The 23332-nt window shown below is 57.3% G+C and overlaps 1 protein-coding gene across 1 annotated transcript; it reads left to right on the top strand.

Annotated features, from left to right (window-relative positions):
* Positions 1-3599: 3599 nt before the first annotated feature.
* LOXL4 (lysyl oxidase like 4) lies at positions 3600-23332 on the top strand. Its single transcript, XM_021699634.1, has 15 exons — positions 3600-3675; positions 8041-8346; positions 8883-9061; positions 9950-10155; positions 11483-11521; positions 11667-11886; positions 12746-12929; positions 13107-13261; positions 14010-14177; positions 15227-15389; positions 17461-17704; positions 18817-18932; positions 19630-19766; positions 20095-20206; positions 22335-23332. Exons 2-15 carry the CDS (start codon positions 8076-8078, stop codon positions 22403-22405), a joined length of 2265 nt encoding a protein of 754 aa, XP_021555309.1. The 5' UTR covers positions 3600-3675; positions 8041-8075; the 3' UTR covers positions 22406-23332.

Genomic DNA, 23332 nt, shown 5'->3' with positions numbered 1-23332 from the left:
CACCCCGGCCTACTGTCCATCACCGCCACATCTGTGAGTCAGCTCCCACCAGGCTGGTGCACAACTGAGGACAGAAGAGTGTCTGCTTCAGCTCCATGACTCCTCCAGGACCTGGTACTTTGAGAGCATTCATGTAAGCTTTTGTGGGAGAATTCATAGAGGAGCTGGGATCAGACTGAGGCCTAAAGGACAGGGAGAATATAAGAAATGAAGTCAGAAGAGGGAAGAAGGACGGGGAATGGGAGGAACAGCAGTGGATTCTCCATATCCTATGGGCAACAGTGAGCCACTGAGGATTCTTGAGCTAAGGCATGACAAGATCAACCTGCTCAGGATTCACTGAAGTCAGGGACAGCCAAGATGCGGGAAGAGAGGAGAGCAGTTTGGCCGTTGGATGTCAGAGGGCAGGGGTACAAAGGCAGGACAAATGGATGCAGGAGCCTGTACCCGGGGCTGGGCCCCCTGATTCCTAACTGCACAGTTTCCTCCATAACGAGTCTCCAAGGAGGTGGGGCCGGAATGAGCCTTGAAGGCTGCGGAGGAGAAAAGCTTGCCCAGCAGCCATGGCACTGGGTACTCCAGCCAGCCGCCCCTCCCAACTCCAGGGCGGGGAGTTGCTGGCAACATCCCAGGACACGGCTTTCTGCAGATCTCGGCCTTCCCATTTGGAAGGAAAGCACAGGCCCTGATTTGGGCATGTTTGAGAAACACCTCATCGGGAAGAGACTCAGCTACTTCTCAACCTCTCAGCTCCTCACCCTGGTGGGGGGGGTCAGATGGTGATGCTTATGCCCTGGGCCCTGGGGGCCAGGGGAAGGACACATGGGATAGCTGCTGACACCTGCCCAGGGCTCCATGGCTTCCAAGGCTTTATTCATGACCACCCCACTTTCCCATCTCTCCACTTAGTGAATTTGCAGAGTGGTGGGAGAGACAAACCCCCAAGCAGCCAACAGATGAGGCATTATCGTAGCAGCAAGCAGGTTTATCCATCCTCCATGAAGCCTTCAATCCTCATTCTCTCCCCTAGCCCCCTTCCCCACCCTCTGCCCACCATACCCGGAGCCCAGAGCCCAGAGCTAACTGTGCTTCTGCAGCAGTTCACCACCACTTGCTACTCTCTGCAGATAATGGGTGTGTGATTCTGGCCAAATCCCTTAACCTCTCTGTGCCCCAGTTTCATCATCTGTAAAGGAGGGTGATGAAAGGATTGTCCACAGGGATTTTAAGAGAATTAAATGAGATGATACATAGAGCAACCGCACCGCACCTGCTCGCCGTAGGATGATGCTGACAATGCCTCATCCCTTGGCTGATTGTGAGTCTGTCTCCCCCACCACCCTGCAAATTCCTTGAGGACAGGGATCACATCTGGCTTGTTTGTGTCCTCCCAACACCACCCGGCTCTAGCTCAAGCACCAGCACGAAGCGGGCCCATTTACTCCATCTGCAGCACACACTGAGCACTTGCCATGCACCAAGGCCTGTGATGGAATCTGGGTTTAGAGATAAATGAGAAGTTCCAGAATCTCCCCAGAGTCGAGGCAGACACAGACCTGTGTATCAAGAGGTCCTTGGCTGCGGCTGTGAGCACAGTCAGGCACGAAGGAGGAAGCAGGCAATCTCCTTCAAGTCAAAGCTTATTGAGATGAACTGAATTGTCCCATTTGACCCCCACAACAATCGAATTTAAGGGTGAGGAGACGGCCACTCAGCGGAGAAAATCTCACCACTAGTAAGCCATAGGGCTGGGCCTGGGATCCAAGCCCCTCGCTTCTCAATAAGAGAGCCTCACCGTACCCCCCCTGGGAGATTTCTCCTTCCACTGCTCCCTAGCCTCAGCCCCTGCCCAGTGTCTTGTAGGTCAACGGACTTGGGGGCAACACATCCATTCATTCCCTGGGCTCTAGCCGGGGCCAGCCTCCAGGGTATTTTTAGTTCTGCGCAGTCAGGCCTGGGTGTGTGATTGGCAGCAGGCGGAGCCCTCCGTGTTGTTCCTGGCTCAGCATGAGAAGTGGCTGGGCATGGGGAGGGGGCTGAGGCATACCTGGCACCCCAGCCCACAGCTGCCTCACTGTCCCCATGGGTGGGGCTGGGCTGCTGCCGCTGACCCAAGGCTGGGAGCATTCTTTCCTGTTGATTCATGCCGGGAATGCTCTGGACCCTGTTGGGGCGGGGCGGGGACACTGGAGGGACATCTGGGACATGAGTGGCCAGGGCGGACAGTAGTCCTCCAGCAGCCAGGTCAGTGTGACCTGGCTGGCCCCCAGGGGTCAGAAAGGTCCACCTTGCCATCCTAGCCCTTATCACATTCTGCCTTGTGCCTTGGGGTGGTCTTTGCTTACACGTCTGCCTCCACAACCAGACTGGAAAGGGCCCCTCCCACCCCCGCAGTGTCTAGAACTCCAGCATCCTGTCTAGCAAGGAGGAGAAAATCAATAAAGATTTGCTGAATGAGTGAGCCTTTGGAAGGACACTCAGGCAAGGTTGGGGAAGTAGGGGAACCAGGCTGTGCTGATCTGGACCTAGGGAGGAAGTGGGGAGGCTGGAATTCTCTGCCCATTTTACAGATGGGGGACACGGAAGCACCTGGAAGGACCAGGATTATGGGAAAGAATTTGGAGGAGAGGGGCTGGGATTCCTGCGCCTAGGAATTCAGCTAAGCTGATTGGGCCTCCCCTCTTTCAGCCTTTTCTACTTTTGTTTTATTCCATGTTCCCCCACCCCCAACCCACCCTCTACACATACCCTCCCCCCATGGGCCTGTCAAGGTCCAGGACAGCCTCTTTCAACTGTGTAAGTTGTAGAGAAGGACTTAAGTTCTTCCATTTACTGTTTATTACTGGGGGAAGCAAGTCAGCCGTATCTCTTGGGGCTCAATGTTCCCAACTGTGCAATGGGCAGACCAGAGACCTCCCGCTCACAAGTACTCAATACATTTCAGGGATCAGGGCAATGGCGAGGGCCGCCTGTTACTCCAAAGAGAGCACACCTGCACCACACCATCCCGACCTCATTTGAACTGAGCCCCCACTCTCCCGTCGCCGCCCCTGCCCCCAAGGGAGTCAGTCTGGTGGCCCCTATGATAGTGAGGGGGTCCCGTGGGAAGGATACTGCGCTCTGGGCCTCACTGAATGGCGGGGGGGTGGAGAGAGGTGGGGTACTCTCGGGGGTGGGCAGGTCACCCGGTCTCGCAGAGAAGGACACTGCGCGTGGGACAGGGACTCCCGAGGCCACAGGCACCCCAGGCAAACGCAGCCCGCTGGCGCCGCGCCGCCGCCTCTCACGGGGACTCCGATCCTCCCACAGTCCCTCCCGCTGCAGCGCCAGTTTCCTCCTCAGGAACCAGCTGACCCCTGCCGGCCCCCCGCCGCCCCCGCACCTCGCGACCCCAAGACTTCCCGGGCAGGGCCGGAAGGCGGGTGGACGCGCGCTCCTGGGCCGGTGCTCAGGGCGGAGGGGCCGAGCGGGCCGGGCCGGGCTGGGCGCCCGCCTCGACCGGGTCCGCCCGGGGGCGGGGCCTGCGGGGCCTCCTCCGCGGGCGGCGGCGGGACGGGGGCGCCCGCGCGGGACGCAGCCGGATAAAAGGGCCCCAGGGTGCCCCGGGAGGCCCGTCAGCGCTGCTCGGCCGCAGCGTCCGGCCCCTGCCCGACCGTACCGTCCGTGCTCCAGCTGGTGAGCCCCCGCCTGGCCCCTGGCCACGGGTCTGTCTCTCGCTGTCCTGTCTGTCTGTCCCACTCTGGCTCTCTGAGGGGCAGCCAGCCTCTGAAGGCTCCTGAAGGCTGGGGGCTGGGAAGGATGGGGGTCCCATGGACAGATGGCCTAGCCTCCTAGTCGCTCACCAACCTGCTTCCAGTGGAAGTGACCAAATTAGGGAGCTTGGCCCAAAGCCGGCCCGGGGTGCCTGCGTGTCTTGTTTGTGAACACGCTGTGTGTAACCATTTCTCTGCCCTCACCGAGGGAGAAGCAAGGGAAGGGGCAAGGTGGGTTCAGATGTCACTCTTGTGACTTGGGGGACAGAGAGGCAGGGTGGAACCAGGCTCTCCAATTCAATAAACCAGAACCAATTATGCTGGGGGCTGGGGAGGCAGAGGACCGAGGGTGGGCAGAGGGCTTCAACCTCAGTGTTTCTTGGCCAGGTAGAGCTCAAAGCCATTTGCTGGCACTACTTCAGGTCACCATAATTAGTGGTCCCAGGGAGGGACCCCATCCCCCAAAGAGCTAGAGAGAAGGGGCTTCTTCAAGTGATCCAGAGGCTGATACCCACTAGGGCAGCACCCCCCACCTCCCATGTTCTCTCCTGAATATCCTGGGGCATTTCCAGCCCTCTCTAGGGGGGCCAGGTCAGGCCAGGTGCCAGAATCCCCTGGTAGCACCTGAGCAGGTGCCTCTCTGCGTCAAGCTGGCAGGATCCTGGATCTGTCACTCGGTTGCACTCAGTGTTGGCACCAACCCCAGTGCCCTCACACCACGGCCGGGTCATCTATCAGCCAGCTGCAGGGTGGAATTTCATTCATCCCCCTGCCTCCCTTCCTCCTACCTTCCTCCTCCAGCGTCCGGCTCCCCCATGGCTGAGAGCCTGGCTTCTGGAACCAGGCTACCTGGCTTTGAATCCTGGCTGGGCAAGTTATTTAGCTTCTCTGGACCTCAGCTTCTCACCTATAAAGTAGAGATAAGTACTCCATAAATAGTTTTAAATGTATTATAATAAATATTAACTACTCCCCCACCTTCCTTCCCCTACCCTGTCCCCTTCTCCCCGCTTGTGAAGAGAACTGCCACTTTTGAAGCTGTTTCCTTCTCTAAGGGAGGCTTCTCAGCCGGGTGGTCTTCCCTGTGCTGGGCACTGGCAGAATAGTTTTGGGGAGATGCTGTGGAGGCTGGGTGTGGAGACAGCGAGCAAACCGGGAGTGCTGAGGGTGGGGGGCGGCTGGGAGGGCTTAGTGGAGGGGGGAGCATGTAAGCTGGGTGTTGGAAGATCTGTAGGGATTTGCCAATCTGACATAGAGGGTAAGGGTACTCCAAGTAGATGCAGCAGTGAGAAGAGGTCGGGATGTGGAAGCAGAGAATGGACGGATATGTTTGGGGAATGGCGAGAAGGCAAGTTTGGGGTGAGCAGAAGCTACAGTGGGCCCTGCAGTGGCAGGCAGGCTGGGAAGAGGGGCCCTGCCCCCACTTCTGACTCTCAGTTCCTGCTGCCACCCCCCCCCCTCCCCAGGCAGCTCTCATGGGAGGGAGCTGCCCTCACCCAGATCCCAGGGTCCTGCACAGAAGGCCACCCCAGCCTCCAGGCAGGCCCGGGACTATGCACAGCCTCCAATGAGACCTCCAGGGTGCTGTGGGACATCAGCCCACCCCAGGGCCCATCACAGCTGTCATAGAGAGCAGGACCCCTAGTGCCACCCCCTCATTTTATAGCTGTTGCACCTGAGTCTCAGAGAGAGGAAAGCCCCTGACTCAAGTCACATAACGATTTGGTGGCAGAGCAAGGAGCCTCCTGACTCCTGGGGGATGGGGGCCAGGGTGGGGGGCGGGGTCATCTCTCAAGTCAGACTCAATGTGACCACTGGGTCCTAGCAGCTGGAGGGCCCTGAACCCAATCCTTTCTCCCTTGTCACCTGGGGATGGTCCCTACCCATGGTGACTTCAGTTTGCCTCAGTCCCTAGCAGTCCACCTCGTCCTTAGCGGGGCAGAGAGGAGGGAACGGCACGCCCCAAGCAGCAGAGCACACGCCGCTCCTGGTGACAGCCAGTCAGGAGCCCCCACAGGTTCCAGAGTGGAGAGTCACAGAAAGAAAACAGTGTTTAAGTCTGGAAAGGAAGTGCAGGAGGGATCACGGTGGGAAGAGACTTCGGCCCACAACACCCGGCCCCAGGGCGGGGAACCTGGAGAACCTGGGCTCAGAGGGAAAGGAGGCAAATCCGGAGGCTGTCGCAAAGAAGGGTACCGGGGACTTGCTCTTGAGTTCAGATATGGCCTCCATTCCTTCTTTATCCAAGAGGGGCTGGGCCACCCCAGCCCAGGGGCTCCATAGTGGCTGTTAAGCTGCTGTCATGAGAGTTAACTGTCAGGGAGAGCTGAACTCTCAGGGTTCAGCGTGCATCCGTTCATCGAAGCTTCACAAGAATCCTATGAGGCCGGTGCTATTTAGTATCCCCGTTTCACAGAGGCGAAACTGTGGCACTGAGCTATGAAATCACCTGCCCAAGACTACCCAGAAACTCAGTGTTGGAAGTGGAGTGAGAACTCAGGCAGTCTGACTCCCAGTCTGGACCCTTAAGCACGTTGCAATGCCTCTCGCCGCCGTGCAACCGCGGCTATTTCCTGGGGCCACCTACGGACCTTCCTGGCACTCTTCTGGGCACTGGGGGCACGACACAGAGTCGCCACCCCCGTGGAGCATCAGTCCTGAGCCCATCTAGTGTCCGTCTAGGAGCCCCTCCAGCCAGCCCTGGGCCCACCAAAGCCGGAGGATTGGTGGCCAGAGGGGGTGGGGCTGTGTGCAGGAAGGAATAGGACTGATTCCCAGCCAGGTACCATCTGTGGGAAAGGGGGCCCTGGGAGACCCTCCCTACTGAGACTGACCAGCTACACAGTCCTCCGGGGGCAGCAGTGGCCATGGAAGATGGGGTCTCCCCAGAACGAGCTCTCTTAAGACTCCAGCATGGAACAGGAAGTCAGGACCCAACTTTCTCCATCGTGTTCCAGGCCGATCTCAGCTCCTCACTGGCTGCAGAGCCAGGCAGTGGAGGACCTTCAGCACTGGGGGCTGCAGACCCTCTGGCAGCCCTCACCAGCATGACCTCTCCCCCCATGCTTCTCCCCCACCCTGTTCCAGGACCAAGGCTGCTAATGTGTGAGGGGGAGAACACCAGCCCTTAACTTCATCCCCCTCTAAGGACCCAAAGAGCAGCTGATGACAGCCTCCTGGAGACAGGAGCCCTCTCTCTGGTGTGTGCTCACTGCCTAAAACCCTCCCATGGCCCCTAGCTTCCTACAGGATGAAGAGCAAACCCTCCGCAGGTGCACAAGGCCCCAATTATCTGGCCCCAGCCCATGCCTCCACTTTCGTCCCCCCTCATCCTCCTCCACTGCGGTACAGGGGAAAGAGAGGATACTTTCTGCCCCTGCACAGACTCGCCTCTTGCCTCCTTTACCCACCCCGTCCTCTCTACATGGAATACCCCTTTGCCCACCCAGCAAGGCCCAGCTTAAGTAGTGCTTCTCAGAGCTTCAGGAGAGCAGGGCCTAGTGTTTGGTGTCCTCACCTCCGTGGCTTGGCACCTGGCCTCATAGTTGGCGGGAGGCAAGTATTCCAAACATGTTTGTTGAATCACGGGCCTAGATGGACTCCGAGCTTGAAGATAGCATAGACTATCTGAGCTGGAGGAGATATTAGACCATTTTTGGTTCAATTTCCTCACTTTAGAAATAAGGAGTTAGGATCTAGAGAGTTTAAGAGACTTGCCCAAGCCACACAGCAAATGAGGGGTGGAGGCCTAGACTCCCCTCAAATGACTTTTTTCACTCCCGGCGTTCCATGTGCCTCCTATGGGGAGGGTGGCCAGGGACATCTAAAGAAAGGCAAGAGCGATGCCCCTGGCATAGTTTTTCTGGACCTGAGGGCACCCTGGGGCTCTCCTATCACTCAGAGGCTAGGCTACCCCCTCTACCTACATACAGGACTATATCAAGATGAGCTATTTACTGAGTGCTGTGTGGTAGCTTGCGCTGAGCACTTTATAATACAGTGTTTTATTTAACACTAACAGCACTGAGACAAGGATTCCTCCACTTTACAGAGGAGGAAATTGAGACTCAGGTCAAACTTAAACTTCCTCAAGGTCCCATGAACAATGAATGGTGGGTTTAAACCCAGTTGACCAATCTCAGAGGCCAGACTCAATCAATGCCACCATACACACAAGCCCATAGCATGCACACATGTGGAGGGGCCCTGCCATCTTTTGTCCCTTCAGCAGAAGAGGCCGAGGTCAGGGGTAGAGGTGGTGATCTACATCATGTTTGCTCCTTCCCAGGTGCCTGGGCCCCAGCTGCTCTTGAAGTCAGCACGATGTGGTCCCTACCAGCTGCCCTCTCCCTGCTTCTGCTGCTGCTGCAGGCCCCTCCTTGCAGGCTACAGTCACTGAGCCCCGTGAAGCTACGGCTGGTGGGCCCAGGGAGCAGGCCAGAGGAGGGCCGCCTGGAGGTGCTGTACCAGGGCCAGTGGGGTACCGTGTGTGATGATGACTTCGCTCTCCGGGAGGCCACCGTGGCCTGCCGCCAACTGGGCTTTGAAACTGCCCTGACCTGGGCCCACAGTGCCAAGTATGGCCAAGGGGAGGGTGAGTGCCTGGTGCTACCCAGCAGGATGATGGTGGGTTTCTCTCAGACACTGGGCTCCCTGAGGCTTCCACAGACTCCTGCCCACCCTTTTATACCCAGCTCAACTGACCTCCTCCGTGAGGCATTTCCTGAGTGCCCCAGCTACAAGCGCCCCTTGCGCTGACCCTCCCATTCTCGCCTGCAGTGAGGCCGCCGCCGCCACCACCACCACCCCTGTCCACTCTTACAGAGTGACTGGCACGCAGTAGGTGCTCAGCAAGTGTTGAGTGAATGGATGGATGGATGGATGGATGGGTGGACAGGTAGATCTAATTACTAGACCCACCTGGCATTTTCCAAAAACAGATTCTACCTCCTCTTGGCAGTAGGTAGGTTTATAGATACCAAGATCCCAGGAGAACTGACTCCTCTCCCCCACCCCTCCTTTCTACTCAGGCTCTGGAAGAAGACAGTTGATAACTGTGGGGTCCTAGGAAGGAGGCACAGCCCATGAATGCCTCTCTGTCCCTAAGCATCACCCTTCCCCTGCCCTCAGGACCCATCTGGCTGGACAATGTGCACTGTATGGGCACAGAGAGCTCCCTGGACCAGTGCACGTCCAATGGCTGGGGTGTCAGTGACTGCAGCCACTCAGAGGACATCGGGGTGGTGTGCCATCCTCAGCGCCAGCGCGGCTATCTTTCTGAGAGGGTCTCCAATGCCCTTGGGCCCCAGGTAAGGAGGCTGTTCAGGCCCTGGCCTGAGCCAAGGGTTGAGTCACGGGTCAGAGAGCCTCCTGGGTGATGAACCTGGAGGAAGAGGGAAGAGAAAGGGAGCGGACTGGGCTGAGAAACGTCCCCCAGGGCCCCACCTCCTGTTGGTGGCCTGGAACAGGTGCATGGACAGAGGCCCAGTTTGTAGCAGGGCAGGCTGGGGGAGGCCAAGCTGGGCCTGCTGGGGATCGCTGAAGCTGCTCCCCATGAGAGGCAGGAGGAGGTGAGGGGCTGCCTCACCCACAAGGCCAGCCACAATTGCTGCCTCTTCCCGGCACAAACAACCTCGAGCTAAAAACAGCCCAAGCCAAACAACAGGAGCAGGCAGGGCAGATCCTGGCCCTTACCTTCCACTGCTGGGCAACCCCAGCCTGAGGACAGCTAGCCACGGCCCACAAATGCAGCAAACCAGGGTGCGGTGGTCTTCATGGTCTAAGTCACCCCAGACCTAAGGTCCCCTGGGCCAATGACCCTGCTGGTAGTCTCAAGCAGCTGGTCTGTGCCCATCCTCAGCTCTCCCCAGGTGGCATAGAGAAGGTCCCTCTGCGCCCAGCAGAAGGCTCCCAAACTCCAAAGCCCCCGAGCCTGATCCCAGGGAGGGCACAGACCTGCCTGGTTCTCTCTGGAGTTGAGAGAGGAGCACAGACAGACCAAGGCTCTGCCTCGTGCTCACTGTGTGGCTTTGGCAAGAGCCCTAGTCTCTGGGCCTCTGTTTCCTGTCCAGGGAGGCCCACGGGTGTTGGGGGGTGATCTTTAAATGCTCTGAGCCCTGGCTCGCCCATGTGAAGACCTGCAGCGGGCTCAGCGAGGGCAGGAGCCCTGGGGCCCGTGGTGACCATGCACCCTGCAGGGCCGGCGGCTGGAGGAGGTGCGGCTCAAGCCTATCCTCGCCAGCGCCAAGCGGCACAGCCTGGTGACCGAGGGAGCGGTGGAGGTGAAGTACGAGGGCCACTGGCGGCAGGTGTGTGACCAGGACTGGACCAGGAACAACAGCAAGGTGGTGTGTGGGATGCTGGGCTTCCCCAGCGAGGCACCTGTCAACAGCCTCTACTACAGGTAGGAAGGACAGGTGGGCGGAGGGCCGTGGGGGGCGTGGGGTTGGGGGGCGGTGGCTGATTGTGTGCACACCTGTGCAAGTATATACGTGTTCTCCTGTGTGTGAGACAGACATGGATGCGTGTGTGTGTGTGTGTATGCGCGTGACATGCAGGGCCTTGCAGAGTGTAGTGAGATGGGCGTGAGACTGGGAGGGAAACGAGGCCTGCGGACCTCCCGAGTTGCGAGTTGCGGGGCTCTCAGAATAATAACGAGGAGAGTGAGGATGAACTTGGAGACCCTGGGAAGTACCTAGAAACAGAAAAGAAACGCCCTGCTAGTCGTATGGAAAGAGCTGAAAACAACTGAATGCAAAGCCGTGCCCCTGATTAAAGAACTGGACTTGACTGAAGATGTTTCTGGCAGGGCCCACAGGAGAGACCACCTGGGTTCCAGTCTCAGCTCTGCCAGTAACGCCCCATGGGCCGTCGGTAGGGCCCCCGGGCCTCGATCAGCCAGTCAGCAGGGAACTTCCTCCACTCTGATCCGAGCCAGGCTTTGACTGTGTGTGAGCGAGGCATGGGGTGGGGCAGCACTTGGGAGAGGAGACATAAAAATCTTCTGTCGAAAATGTGACCGAACCGTCACAAGATTGCGTCAGCCTCTCAATGGCACCAGCTCGGTGCTGGTGAACACTGTGTGTTTCTCATCAAGGGAGACGTCCCCCACACTCTGTCTGAGTGGTCTCCCCCTGCCCACCCCCAAGCAGTTTAGTGGCTCTGACTTAGATGGGCCTGCTCCCGAAGACCAGCCACGTGGCTCCATCCCTGGGGACAACTGGGATGCAGGCCCCTGACTCCCCACGGCCTGGTAATTGCACCTCTGGGCCTGGCTGACTCGCCCACCACCCCTGAGGAGGGCAGCCCTGATTACAGCCTCTGGGAGGGCAGCCCCTACCATCAAGGCCTTCAACTTGCACCTGCCCCCGGAGGACCTTTCCCCTGGGTCCCTTTTCTCAGGGCACTCCCTAGAGGCTCCCCTCCGTCTGCATGGGGAGAGGGCGGGCTGGGGGCTGCCCACTCAGGGGCATCCAGTACAGAAGAGACCCCAGTTTGGGACTAGTCGAGGAGGTACCTTGCTGGGCCCCGCTCTTCTCCCTGTGACATGGAGATCATCGGTGTCTGCGAGCAGATCACATTGCCAGGGCTGCTGTGAGGCTCAGTATTAAAATAATGCAACCGAGTTTACAGACAGAATCCCCGTGCAAACTCAAGGACAGCCATGAGGAGCCAGGGGACAGAGGGCATTCGGCACTCCCTCCACCCACCACCTGTTTTCTCCCACCTAGGAAAGTCTGGAATTTGAAGATGAAGGACCCCAAATCTAGGTGAGGAGCTGCATCCTGAGGGGAGGGTGCAGAGGGGCATGGCACGAAGGGGGAGGGCACATCCCTCTCCTCCCCAGTGCCTCGGCCTCCCTGACTCCCGAGCTCCCTCAACCCCTCCCCACCTTCAGTCTTCCTTGTCTTCCAGGCTGAAGAGCCTGACACAGAAGAATTCCTTCTGGATCCACCGGGTCAACTGTCTGGGGACAGAGCCCCACATGGCCAACTGCCAGGTGCAGGTAGCCCCAGCTCGGGGCAAGCTGCAGCCGGCCTGCCCGGGCGGCATGCACGCTGTGGTCAGCTGTGTGGCGGGGCCCCGCTTCCGCCCTGCAAAGGCAAAGCCCGGGCACAAGGAGTCCGGGGCAGAGGTGGGTGCGGCCAGGTGTCAGCAGGAGCGGGTGGGAGGCACGGGCAGCGAGGGGCTCTCGGGGACAGGCAGGAGCAGAGGGACCAATCGCCCCTATCGAGGAGGCCTTGGTGAAGACTGGGAGGAGGAGAGCGAAGCATAGCATGGTAGAAACTGGGAATTTATGTAAAAGGAACCGTTTATAACCCGACCATAAATGGAAAGCTGACATCACTGGCCACGAATAGAAGGTAACCATAAAAACAGTAATTACATCGTAGCTAACACCCGGTTGAGGCCGAAGGTACTGAACCTGAGCCCGGCCCTCTGTTATAAAAAGCCACAGCGAGTGCTGGTGAGCTGTTCCCGACATGGCAGCCCGGCAGTGGGACAGCGTCCTCCAGGAAATAGGAAGGACTGGAGAAGATTTAACACGGAAATCACTTCCCCACTGTGTGAGTCAGCTTAATTCATACCATGTCCCCGCGCAGCTCTGAAATCATTTCATGGATCCCTTTGGGAACACTGATCTAGTTCAGCCCCCAAGGACAAGGAAGGAGCCGGGGCTGGACGAGAGGAAGGGACCCCCCTAGAGGGCAGCCAGAAGGTTGTGAAGGCCACAAATCCCAGCTCCTGAGGCTCCCTTGTTACCACTGTGGCTCGTGTGGTGGGTCTTTGTCACGAGGAAAGGGCGCTTGAGAAGAACGGCTTATTGGAGAATTCGAGGTAGTAGCTATGAGCCGTCAGAGGTGGGACTGGAACTCCCGGGCATGGGCTCGCCCAGCTTGAAGGGGCCTGGCCCAGGCTCCCCTCCCCTGGCGGCTCCGCCTTGCCCGCTGCCTCCCCCTCCGCCTGCCCTGAAGCCAGTTTTCTCCCGGCAGGAGCTGAAGGTGCGCCTCCGCTCCGGGGCCCAGGTGGGTGAGGGCCGGGTCGAGGTGCTCGTGAACCACCAGTGGGGGACGGTTTGTGACCACGGATGGAACCTCATCTCTGCCAGCATCGTGTGTCGTCAGCTTGGCTTTGGCTCAGCTCGGGAGGCCCTCTTTGGGGCCCAGCTGGGCCAAGGTAAGTGAGGAGGCCTGGGGTGGGATAGGAGGCCATGGATGTGCCACTGCTCCATCCCTTGGTGGCCCTGGTGCCAAGGCCCAGGACAGAAAGTTCTCCCCGGCTATGGGGGGGAAGCCACAGGTGTGAGGTTACAGAGGTGGAGCCTTAAACAGCACCTCTCCCTCTCCCCGCTAGGCTTGGGACCCATCCACCTGAGTGAGGTGCGCTGCAGGGGTTTTGAGCAGACCCTCAGTGACTGCCCCTCCCTGAAAGGGTCCCAGAATGGTTGTCAACATGAGAATGATGCTGCTGTCAGGTGCAATGTCCCTGACATGGGCTTCCAGAATCAGGTGAGCTCAGATTCGGGCCTGGCTCAGGCTAGGGGGCTGGGAAGCCCTGAGAGAACCCCATGACATCACATCAAGCCAGTGGAGAGGGGCTTCTCAGAGCCGGTCTGGAAAGCCCTCTCCCCTGGACTGGCCCACATTTCCGCAGGGCCAGGTTCTGGCCTTCAGAGATGTCCCGTGGTGACGGGGACTCTTCCGGTGGATGCATTCTCCCACTACACCCTCTCAGGTCCCCAGAAAGGCTGAGAAAGAAGGGGGCTAGGGCAGAGGACCCCAGGGCTGTTGGTGCTGGGGAGTGTCACTGGTGAGGCTGCGTGGGATGGCCCAAGTTCAAGTGTCCTGCATCATGTGGACAGTGGGCAAGTAGCTCATATCTCTGAGCTTGGCTCTCTCTTCTGTCAGTTGGGGTTAATTGTCTCCTAGGGTTATTGTGAATGCAACGATAGATACGAAAGCCCTTTGCAACTGGCAAGTCATCGTTAATGGTAGAATTTCAGGTAAGAGGAGCACAAGTCCCAGAGCAGGAGGCCCAGGGACAGGCACCTTGAGTCAGATTGCTCTGGTGGGCAAGGACAGCAGGGACTATTAGCAAAATGTCCTCAAGTAACAGAGAGGGAGACGAAGCCAGAGAAGGGGAGAGCTGAGCCCAGGGCTGCCCAGTGAGCCGTCCAGGACCCGTCTCCAGGCTGGCAGTCCTGAGCCCTGCCCTCTGGAGGCCGCCGTGCTCCTCACACACCTCTGACCGCTGCAGGTGCGCTTGGCCGGTGGGCGCAGCCCCGAGGAGGGTGTGGTGGAGGTGCAGGTGGAGGTGAACGGAGTCCGACGCTGGGGGGCCGTGTGCAGCGACCACTGGGGGCTCACCGAAGCCATGGTGGCCTGCCGACAGCTCGGCCTGGGTTTTGCCAACCACGCGATCAAGGTAGGTCCCCGTCTTGCTTCCAAACTTCCTGTGCTAAAAGGGCTAACTCTTCATTCATTTATTCATTCATTCAGTGATTAGTTACTGAGTGAAACTGGGGGCCAACATCATGCCGGGGGCCGGGGACAGTGTGGTGAACAAGACATAGCTCCCGCCTCGGGGAACAGTTAGCCAAGTAAGGAAGGCGGTCGTTAACAAAACATTCACACAACAGGCAAGCACTTTCGCCTCTAGGAAAGATGACTCGAAGCTCACCCGACAAGGTGGGGTGGGGATAAACAGCCCACGCTGAGGCCCTGTGGCCCAAGGAAGCTTGGCCCCGTTGGGAAATCAGGGACCAGGGCCGGAGTGGGCTGTCAAGGGTGTGACGTGTGAGTCAGGGAGGAAGAGGCAGGCAAACTGTTCCGTTTGCAGGGCAGATGTTTCAAACATTTCTTCTGTGCTGCCTGGCACACTGTGGGGCAGCGAGCAACAACGAGGAACAGGAATACAGGAAACCTGACATCGCAGTAGCCCAGCTGAGAGATGATGCTGGCATGGCCCAGACGAGAGGCAGTCCTGGGGGAGATGTGGGTAGATTCAAGAGGCATCCGGGAAAGAAAATCGCAAGGCTGTGGCGGGGCTGGGATGGCACAACGGCTTCTGCTGGGCCCACCCTGGCTGGTGGGACAATGCTGGGCACACTGCGCCTAGGAAACGGGGCCCAATCTTGAGCACCCCCGACCCCCCGGGCTACAGGAAGCACAGCTGGAGAGACAGGGCAGCCGCCCGAGTGGGCAGCAAGGGACCAGGACCATCCTCTTCAACAGCCGAGGGCTGCCGTGTGGGAGAGGGTGGGGGCAAGGCCAGTGGGGGCAGAATCTCCCTGCCTCAATGCATGCGAGAAACTTCTGATATCGCAGGGGTGCAAAGTAGCAGGGACTGTCGCCTCACTGAAGACTTTCAAGCCGGGGCTGGGCACAGCGCGGTGGGGGCTCAGACGGGCGTCAGAGGGGATGGCTCCAAAGCACCCCTCAGCCTTGACGGGGCGCCGGCGGCTCTTTTCTCAGGACACCTGGTACTGGCAGGGGACGCCGGGGGCCGCAGACATGGTGATGAGCGGCGTGCGCTGCTCGGGCCCAGAGCTAGCCCTGCAGCAGTGTCAGAAGCACGGGCCGGTGCACTGCTCCCATGGCTCGGGGCGCTTCGCCGCCGGGGTCTCCTGCACGGACAGTGAGTAACGCCCACGGCGCCGCTGCCCCCCACCCCCTCGCGGAGCCAGCCCACACCTCCCATTCTCGGGGAGGGCCTGGAAGGGTGGGCGGTGGAAGGAGGGCTGGACTTGGAGCAGCGGCCCTGCCGTTGACCAGCTGTGGGTGGCCAAGTCACCCGTCACCAGGGGACCCAGCCCTGCCCTGCCCGGCTCATGGGGTTATGGTGAGGAGTAAAGCAGGGAATATGGGAAAACACGAGGATACACAATCGTGTCTTTCACTTTCCGTGTGGTGACCGATAGTTGAAAAAAAAACAAAACGGGAGAGAAAACAAGAGAATGTGTTGGACTTCGTAAGCACAGACTTTTCTTCTGGGAATTATGTACATATGCACCAGGCCACAGCCATGTGTCCTCTTCCTGCGCTGTGGGATTCGCCCAGCAGGCCGTAGGACAAGACTGTTTTGAGGCACGAGCCCGCCCCACACACCCAGATTCTCGGGGCAGACACCTGCCAGCCAGGCCAATGCCGAGATCCTACATACAGTCCAAAGGCTGCGGCTGGCACCACACCAAGCGGCCACGTGACCCTCTTCCCAGCCAAGCTTCCATGCCAAGACATCCTCACTCTTGGTCAGTGAGCTCGAGGGCTCCTCTCTGACCAGTGTGCCCTAGAAGACTCTAGGTCCTCACGGCACACCGTCACCAGCAGGGTGTGGCACCATCCCGGGCCTTCCCAGCACCAGGGCTCACAGCGCGTTGGGGGCCTGCTCCCCAGTCTCTCCCCCACCTGGGACCCTTGTAGCCCTCCCTGTTCTGCTGCCTGCAGCAGCAACTCTCCTCCTGAAGGCTTCTGACATCTCGCCACAGCTGAGCACAGACAGGCGACCTGCCAACTGTGTGACCATCCCTGTTTCTCCTCTGTGATCTTTCTCATTCCGTTTTTTCTTTGCCCTTTCTCCTTCTCTGTCTCTCTGGAAGCTCTCCTTCTTTCCCTCAGGAACTCTAGGGTTTGCTGGTGAGCACAGCCTAGCAATAAGTACAGGACTTTCGGGAGCATTTAGTAATGGTCCAGGCATCCTCTGGCCAACCAGCCCAGCCCCCGCTGCCACCCTCATTGGCGCCCACGGGAATTAACCAGCAGCCCCATCTCCCCATCCTCAGCACACAGGCTCTCACCCCGCTGATGCCTCTACCAAGATCTGAACTGTATCCCTGCTTTTGCAAGGAAAAGCCCTGAGAATGGGCAACTTTTCTCTCCTGATGTGACATGGTAACAGGGGCAGATCCCCAGTGGAGGGGAGACACGTGGCTTCCGAGGTGGGTGAGAGCCCCTGTGACAGGAAGGGAGCAGCATTTCCAGCACGGTGGACGTTTACGCACAGGAAGCACAGGAAATGTCCTCAGGGGAGAACGCACAGGATGGGCTGGTGCGGATACCCAGGATAGCAGTCAGGTTAGAACAGGAACCCTGGGGGAGGCCAAGCCTAAAACTGCAGCAGGACGGACCGGAACGGCAGAGCTCCGGAGCAGGCTCAGAGATGATCTCTCCCGACTCTCCCCTCCGCGCCCCTACCTGGAAGGAACTGAGACCCAGAGAGTGACTAAGCTGAGGAAGCCAAGCTGGCACAGCGGGGCTTAGGAGGGGCTGTGTGAGCTAGACTACACAAAGGCACTTGTAAGCTGAGGAGCATTTTACAAAGAAATACCAGCTTACATCAACTGCATGCTTACCCGACAGTGACCTGAGCACGTTACGGGTATTGGAACTTGGCATTATTACAATCCCCATCTTATGGTTGAGGAAAATGAGAGGCAGAAGGTTAAGCAAGTCACAGAGCTAGTGAAAGGTGTGGCCAGAAACTACACAAGACTTGAGCCCCAGCCGCCCGGGGTTCCAAAGCTGTCAGGCTAACCCGTGGCGTGGTAGCTGCTTGAACTCACCTCTCCTGGCTCCTACACCGCCCTCCTCTTCTGGGTAGAGCCCTGCCCTCCTGGTAGCTCCCCCAAAGAGCCCGGTTTGGGGCAAGCCCGTCCCGCAATGCCCGAGAGCAGCGCGGCTGCCTTCCTAGCTTTGGCCTGTGGCCACAGGCGCTCCGGACCTGGTGATGAACGCCCAGCTGGTGCAGGAGACGGCCTACTTGGAGGACCGGCCGCTCAGCCAGCTGTACTGCGCGCACGAAGAGAACTGCCTCTCCCGGTCTGCCGACCACATGGACTGGCCCTACGGGCACCGGCGCCTCCTGCGCTTCTCCTCACAGATCTACAACCTGGGCCGGGCCGACTTCCGTCCCAAGACTGGGCGCCACAGCTGGATTTGGCACCAGTGCCACAGGTTCGTGCCTGCTCACGCCGTGGCTCTCGAGGGACAAAAAGCGGAGTCCAGGAACCAAACCAGCGTGGTCCGTCCCGGACCCCGAGCACTTCCTGGGAGGGGTGTGCACTCTGAGTGAGAGCCTTCCTTCCTCAACGCCTCGCCGGCTTTGCCTCCGGGAGCCAGTAGGGAACCCCGGGGGCACTGCCCAGCCCTGCCCCGACGGTACCGCCCTGGGCGGTGCTCCCAGGGTGCATTTCCCCCACAGCGGCCGGCGGGACAGTCACTGCCAGCAGAGCTGCTCTCTGTTAGAATGATCCGGGACAATTAATTTCTCTCTGGTGGACCTTAGGCCTTGTCTTTAAAAGCCACATAAAGTGGGGACTCCTAGAAACCTGGAAACCCAAAACAGACATCCCATCCAGGATGCTGGCTCTGCAGAAACACCTGCCGGTTTCTGCAGCCGCAGAGCGAGGCCCCCGCAAGGAAAGCAGGAACGCTGGGACTGAAAGGAGACAATGGGCATTCCTTCCTATCAGGAGTCTCCAGCCCAGACAGGAGGGACAAGGCCTGTGACAAAGGCAGAATGGGAAAGCGGTGGTTTTTTCCTTCAGGACGCAGCATGGGTGGGGAAAGCAGAATGGCGCGGGCAGTGACTTGGGACTTGGCCTTGCTGAGATAATGAGCACCTTCCCCTGTAGCAGGAACGGACTTGTCATTAGGACTGGATTGGAAACAATGGTAGCAATTTGGTCTCAGGCTCCCAGGGAGCAGAGTAAGCACCCCTCCTTGGCCGCTCGGCCCCGAGGCTCGTTCCTGGAGGTGTCCCTTCCTCCCGCCCCCGGTCGGGCCTGAAGGCCAGGCACCAGCCCCCTGCAGGCTAGCTTTCCCCTTCTCACCCGGGTTCACACCAGGTGGGGGCGGCTGTGCCTTGCTGCTGGGCGGGGGGTGCTGGGAAGGTAGACCATGGATCCCACGAATCCTGGCTTGGAGAGGGAGAAGGGCACTGCCCCGCGATGATACCGTCCCTCCCGGGTAATGACGGGGCCCGGTGCCTCAGTCTACCCTGGCCCACTCCCCCAGAGAGGACCCTCTGCTGCGGCTGCCAGGCTGACAGCTCTCCCCGTCTACAGGCACTACCACAGCATCGAGGTCTTCACCCACTATGACCTACTCACTCTCAATGGCTCCAAGGTGGCCGAGGGGCACAAGGCCAGCTTCTGCCTGGAGGACACAAACTGCCCCACAGGTATGCGGTTCCACGTCAGCATAGCCTCCTGGTGTTCTCTTCCTCAGCCCCATCAGGGTGAGGTTCCCATCTGCCCTCGGGGAAGACCCCCTCAGGCACCTGGAGACCCTGGCCTGGCAACAGTCAGCACCCGAGGCACTTCAAAAAGATCGGTGTCTTACCTTCTGACGTCTTAGGTGGAAGGTCTCTCTGCCACTGCATTCCCAGCACACGTCGTACCACTTGTAAAGGCTGAATACTTCGGCTTTTGGAGAAGAGTTGCAGGCCTGTTTCACTTGGGCTCAGTTCCCTGAGGGCACAGATTGTCTGATTCCTGTTTGCATTCCCCCAGTTCCTAGCCCTTCAGAATGGCGTGGCAAACTCTCACTCTTCAGAGGGTCGGAAGGACGGACAAATGTATTGGCATGTAGGGCTAGAACCTTCCACCCATAATTCCTAGGCCAACAGGAATTTCCACTAGAGCATCCAGAGAAATCATCTCTGTCACAGATGGGATTTGCTACCGTGCTGGATTCAGGGTTAGCAGGAATTCGGGCTCTGACACTCAGGCAAGTTATCTAGCGGAACCGTAGGTCCCTCATCTGATTGCACATAAGGGTATGGCCGGTGTGAGGATTCGGTGTGCAGGGCCTGGCGGTGTGCTGGATCCCCAGCACCTCTTCCCTGCCTCAGTAACCGTCGGCACCCTTCCTTACAGGACTGCAGAAGCGCTATGCATGTGCCAACTTCGGGGAACAGGGAGTGACTGTCGGCTGCTGGGACACCTACCGGCATGACATCGATTGCCAGTGGGTGGATATAACAGACGTGGGCCCTGGGAATTACATCTTCCAGGTAAGGGGGCTTGGGGATCCCCCACAGGAACTCCATTTCCTGCGGATATTCCAAAAGTCTCCCTGCAGTCACAGGAGGGAAGAGTTTCACAGCTAGGGTCTCCCACAGGCCTGGCACTTGAACACTGAAGGAGGATCCCGAGGACTGGGTTTGAGTCTTGATTCAATGGACAATGTAGAACAGGAACATTAACGCCTGCCCTCTGGGCACCTTGAAGGATTAGGGAAGCGAAGGGTATAAACACCTTTTGTGAGACTGCGTGAAAGGTAAAGGATGATAACAGCCACGATCGTCACCGGCTTTCACTTGTCCCCTTGTCTCACTCCAGGTGGTTGTGAACCCCCAATACGAGGTGGCGGAGTCCGATTTCTCGAACAACATGATGCGGTGCCATTGCAAGTATGACGGGCACCGGGTCTGGCTGCACAGCTGCCACACAGGTAACTGCGAGCCTTTGTGGGGCTAGCCGTGTATGGGCTTGGGAAGCTGGGAGACACGACCTGTACCCCCTGTGTGGCTGGAAGGTGGATGTGCAAGGCTAGGGATAGGACAGAGATGAATTTCCCTTGACCTCTTCATAGGCACACTTCTAGACCCAACTCTTCTAGACCCAACTGGTCACACCAGCAGCCTCACCCAGTCACGACTTAATTTCTACACCCCTCTTTGTCCGTAAGGCTGTTTGGATTATAAACTCTGTCTCCCATCTGTCCTGGAGTCTTTTCTGTTACTTCAAGCCAAGTCCGGATTTCTCTTTCCCAGTCCTGTTATTGTTCGCCCTCCCTTTTGTATGGTCTTCCCTTGTCGTGCCTGTCTAAGTTGACTGCCTCACAGGCAGAAGAAGTCCGCCAGCTCTGTGTTGCTGTCTCCAGCTGTGATCACTGAGCACAAGAAGGCGGCCACAGAGAACAGGGCTCAGGACATTTGCAGGATTGGTAGTATTGGACAATGGAAGAAGCAGTGATTCAGTGGGGGACAGAGTATGGAGGTGGTTGCCCTACTTGTCTGTAAAGAAAGGTAGCAGTCCCTCCACTATCTTTAAAGTTATGAAATGCCTGTACTTGCTATGGGGTGTTCGCATTCACACCCAGACTTTGCACATATGGGGCGGGGCAGGACTGGTTTATTCAGTCAACAAACATTTAAGACCTACTTTTGTGTCGAATACTGTGCCAGGCACTAGGAAAATAAATGAGAGTAAAATGTGGAGCTCAGTGTCAAATAGGGTAAGCAGGTATGCAAATGGATAACCCCAATACTACTGAGTACTCCAAACCAGTATGAACTAATGCTGAGCAAAGCACTGAGAGAAAGCAACAACCTGGAGGTTAGCAAGGTTTCCCAGAGGAAACGACATTTGAACTGGGTTTCAAAGGAGAGGCAGAAGTAAGGGAAGAAAGAAGAATAGGAGAAAGAGCACAGGATTTGGCTCCAAAAGGCTTCATTGGGTTCCAAATCCAAGCCCACCACTTTCTAGCTGTAAGACTGAGGAACATCTCAACCTCGAAGAAGTCTTTCTCTTTTTTTAAAATGGGGGACTATATACTTCAAAACCACTGAAGTGCTTTTCAAGGAGGGTTCTGATGGTTCTTGCTAAGAGAATGACTCTCCTGTGGGCTTCTGGGAACCACTGACAAATTTCAATCAAGGGGGGCAAAAAGATCAGATTCATGTTTTCAAAAGGGTAACTCTACCAATGGATGCAAGACAGTAAAAGGAGAAAGAGGAAATAGTCCAAGGGTTCAAAATTGTGTAACTGAGTGGGTTTTGCTGCCATGAAATGAGACAGGAACATCAGAGGTACCAGAAATTGGAACCTAGGGCTGCAGGGGATCCGGGGCAGTGAGGAAGGAAAGAAAAACAGTACACTTCTGACCAGTGTAGGGGTCCTTGCAGAAAACAGAGGACATACCAGGTGAGAACGCAAAGTTATTTAATGAAAGGACTACCTATAGAGGTGTGAATAGGACCAAGGAAATGAGGGGTGTTGAGGCATCTGGAGATAAGCAAGAGTGGGAAAGTGTTAACGCCTTTTAGCTTGAAGTGGTACAGGGTGTCCTAGAGGCAGGTAAAAGCTCAAGCTTGGAGGGAGAACCTGACTGCAGCAGGAGGCATGGGAGGCCATGACCACAGGAAAAGGGAAGAAATACCCCAATCTCTCCCTCCTTCCATCTGCTAATCTCCTGCTGTTGCTTCCCACTGACCTAAATCAACCAGAAACCAGAGGATGAGGAAGCCAGGGTGAAGTGATCTAGGGCACAGAGAAAACAAAGAAGGGTAGAGAATGAATCTGGGGATGGAGGGTGGGCAAAGAATAATGAGCACAACCCTTTCCACTCAATAGCCTATTCTTCCTGATGTCCCTGAAACTACGTTATCAGGGTCTATTTCTACAAAATGTTTATGCCCATGACTGACCTAATGTAAAAGGTGAGTGGGGCAGAGAGAGAGAGAGTGTGTGTGTGTATGTGTGTGTGTGTGAGAGAGAGAGAGAGAGAGAGAAACTGTCAGGGAGGGGATGAGAGCATGGTAGGGTTGGCTACTTACCCGTTCTCCTTTGGTCCACAGGGGATTCCTACCGTGCCAATGCAGAGCTCTCCCTGGAGCAGGAGCAGCGTCTCAGGAACAACCTCATCTGAAGCCATGACTGCACACTTCCAGCTGCTGCCCACACACCAGATACCTCAGCTTATTGGAGCCATGCCCTTCACAGCGCCCTCATAGGGAAAGGGGCCAGTGCCAAGGGGTACCAAGAACTGCTCAGGAAGCCTTTTGATGGCAAGATCACCAGACCAAAATGGTACTGCTCCCTCAGGAGGACTCTGGGCCTGTCCCCTAACGGCCTTTGGTCTATGGTCTATGGCCTCCAGGCTTTGTTCAGCTGAGCTCGTCTTTCACAAGTCTTTACTGGGTCTTTACTTAGAGATGGACTATGGCCCAGTCCCCCATTTAAATGGTGCTTTGCAAATGTCTTGGAGGAGTAGAGGACAAAAGGACAAACATACACAGGAGATAGGATTAACTCTGCTAGAAGCTCAAAGTCACAACTGGCAGAGATGTTGATGAATCCAGGCCCTCATTTGGACTGTGCTCATTTAGAACTCACCCATCATTCTAAGAGTCCACTCTAGTGCCTTTACCTTTATCCTACTGCACATGTGGGTGTTTCTAATATCCTAGAAGCATAGGCCTCAGGCATCCCCTTATCTCCTGATGGGCCAACACCACCAGTTACTGAGTGCTTGAGAAGGGGCAGGATTTGCAGAGGTGGTCAGATAGGGCCTTCCTACAGAACAGCGAGAGAAGGCCAAGCAGAAAGACTGCTGCAGTAGGTTGGATCCCAGCCCTGCCAGGACCTCTGCCAAGGAAAAAAATATATATATATACCATTCACTTGGCAGGCAATCCGGTCTCCCTCAAGATCACTGTGCATCTCAGGACTGGCCTAAATTTCAGGTCTCAACTAAGTTTCTGGAAGTGAACTTTGCATGGAATAAATTAGACACGTGTAAGAGATGATCTTTACAGGTCTGACGCCCTAATGCCAATAAAGGTTGCTCACTATG

This window comes from Neomonachus schauinslandi, chromosome 6 (assembly GCF_002201575.2).
Source record: "Neomonachus schauinslandi chromosome 6, ASM220157v2, whole genome shotgun sequence".
In the NCBI taxonomy this organism is placed as follows: domain Eukaryota; kingdom Metazoa; phylum Chordata; class Mammalia; order Carnivora; family Phocidae; genus Neomonachus; species Neomonachus schauinslandi.
Note: the sequence above shows the minus strand (reverse complement) of the source record. Positions and strands in the feature narration are given on the sequence as shown.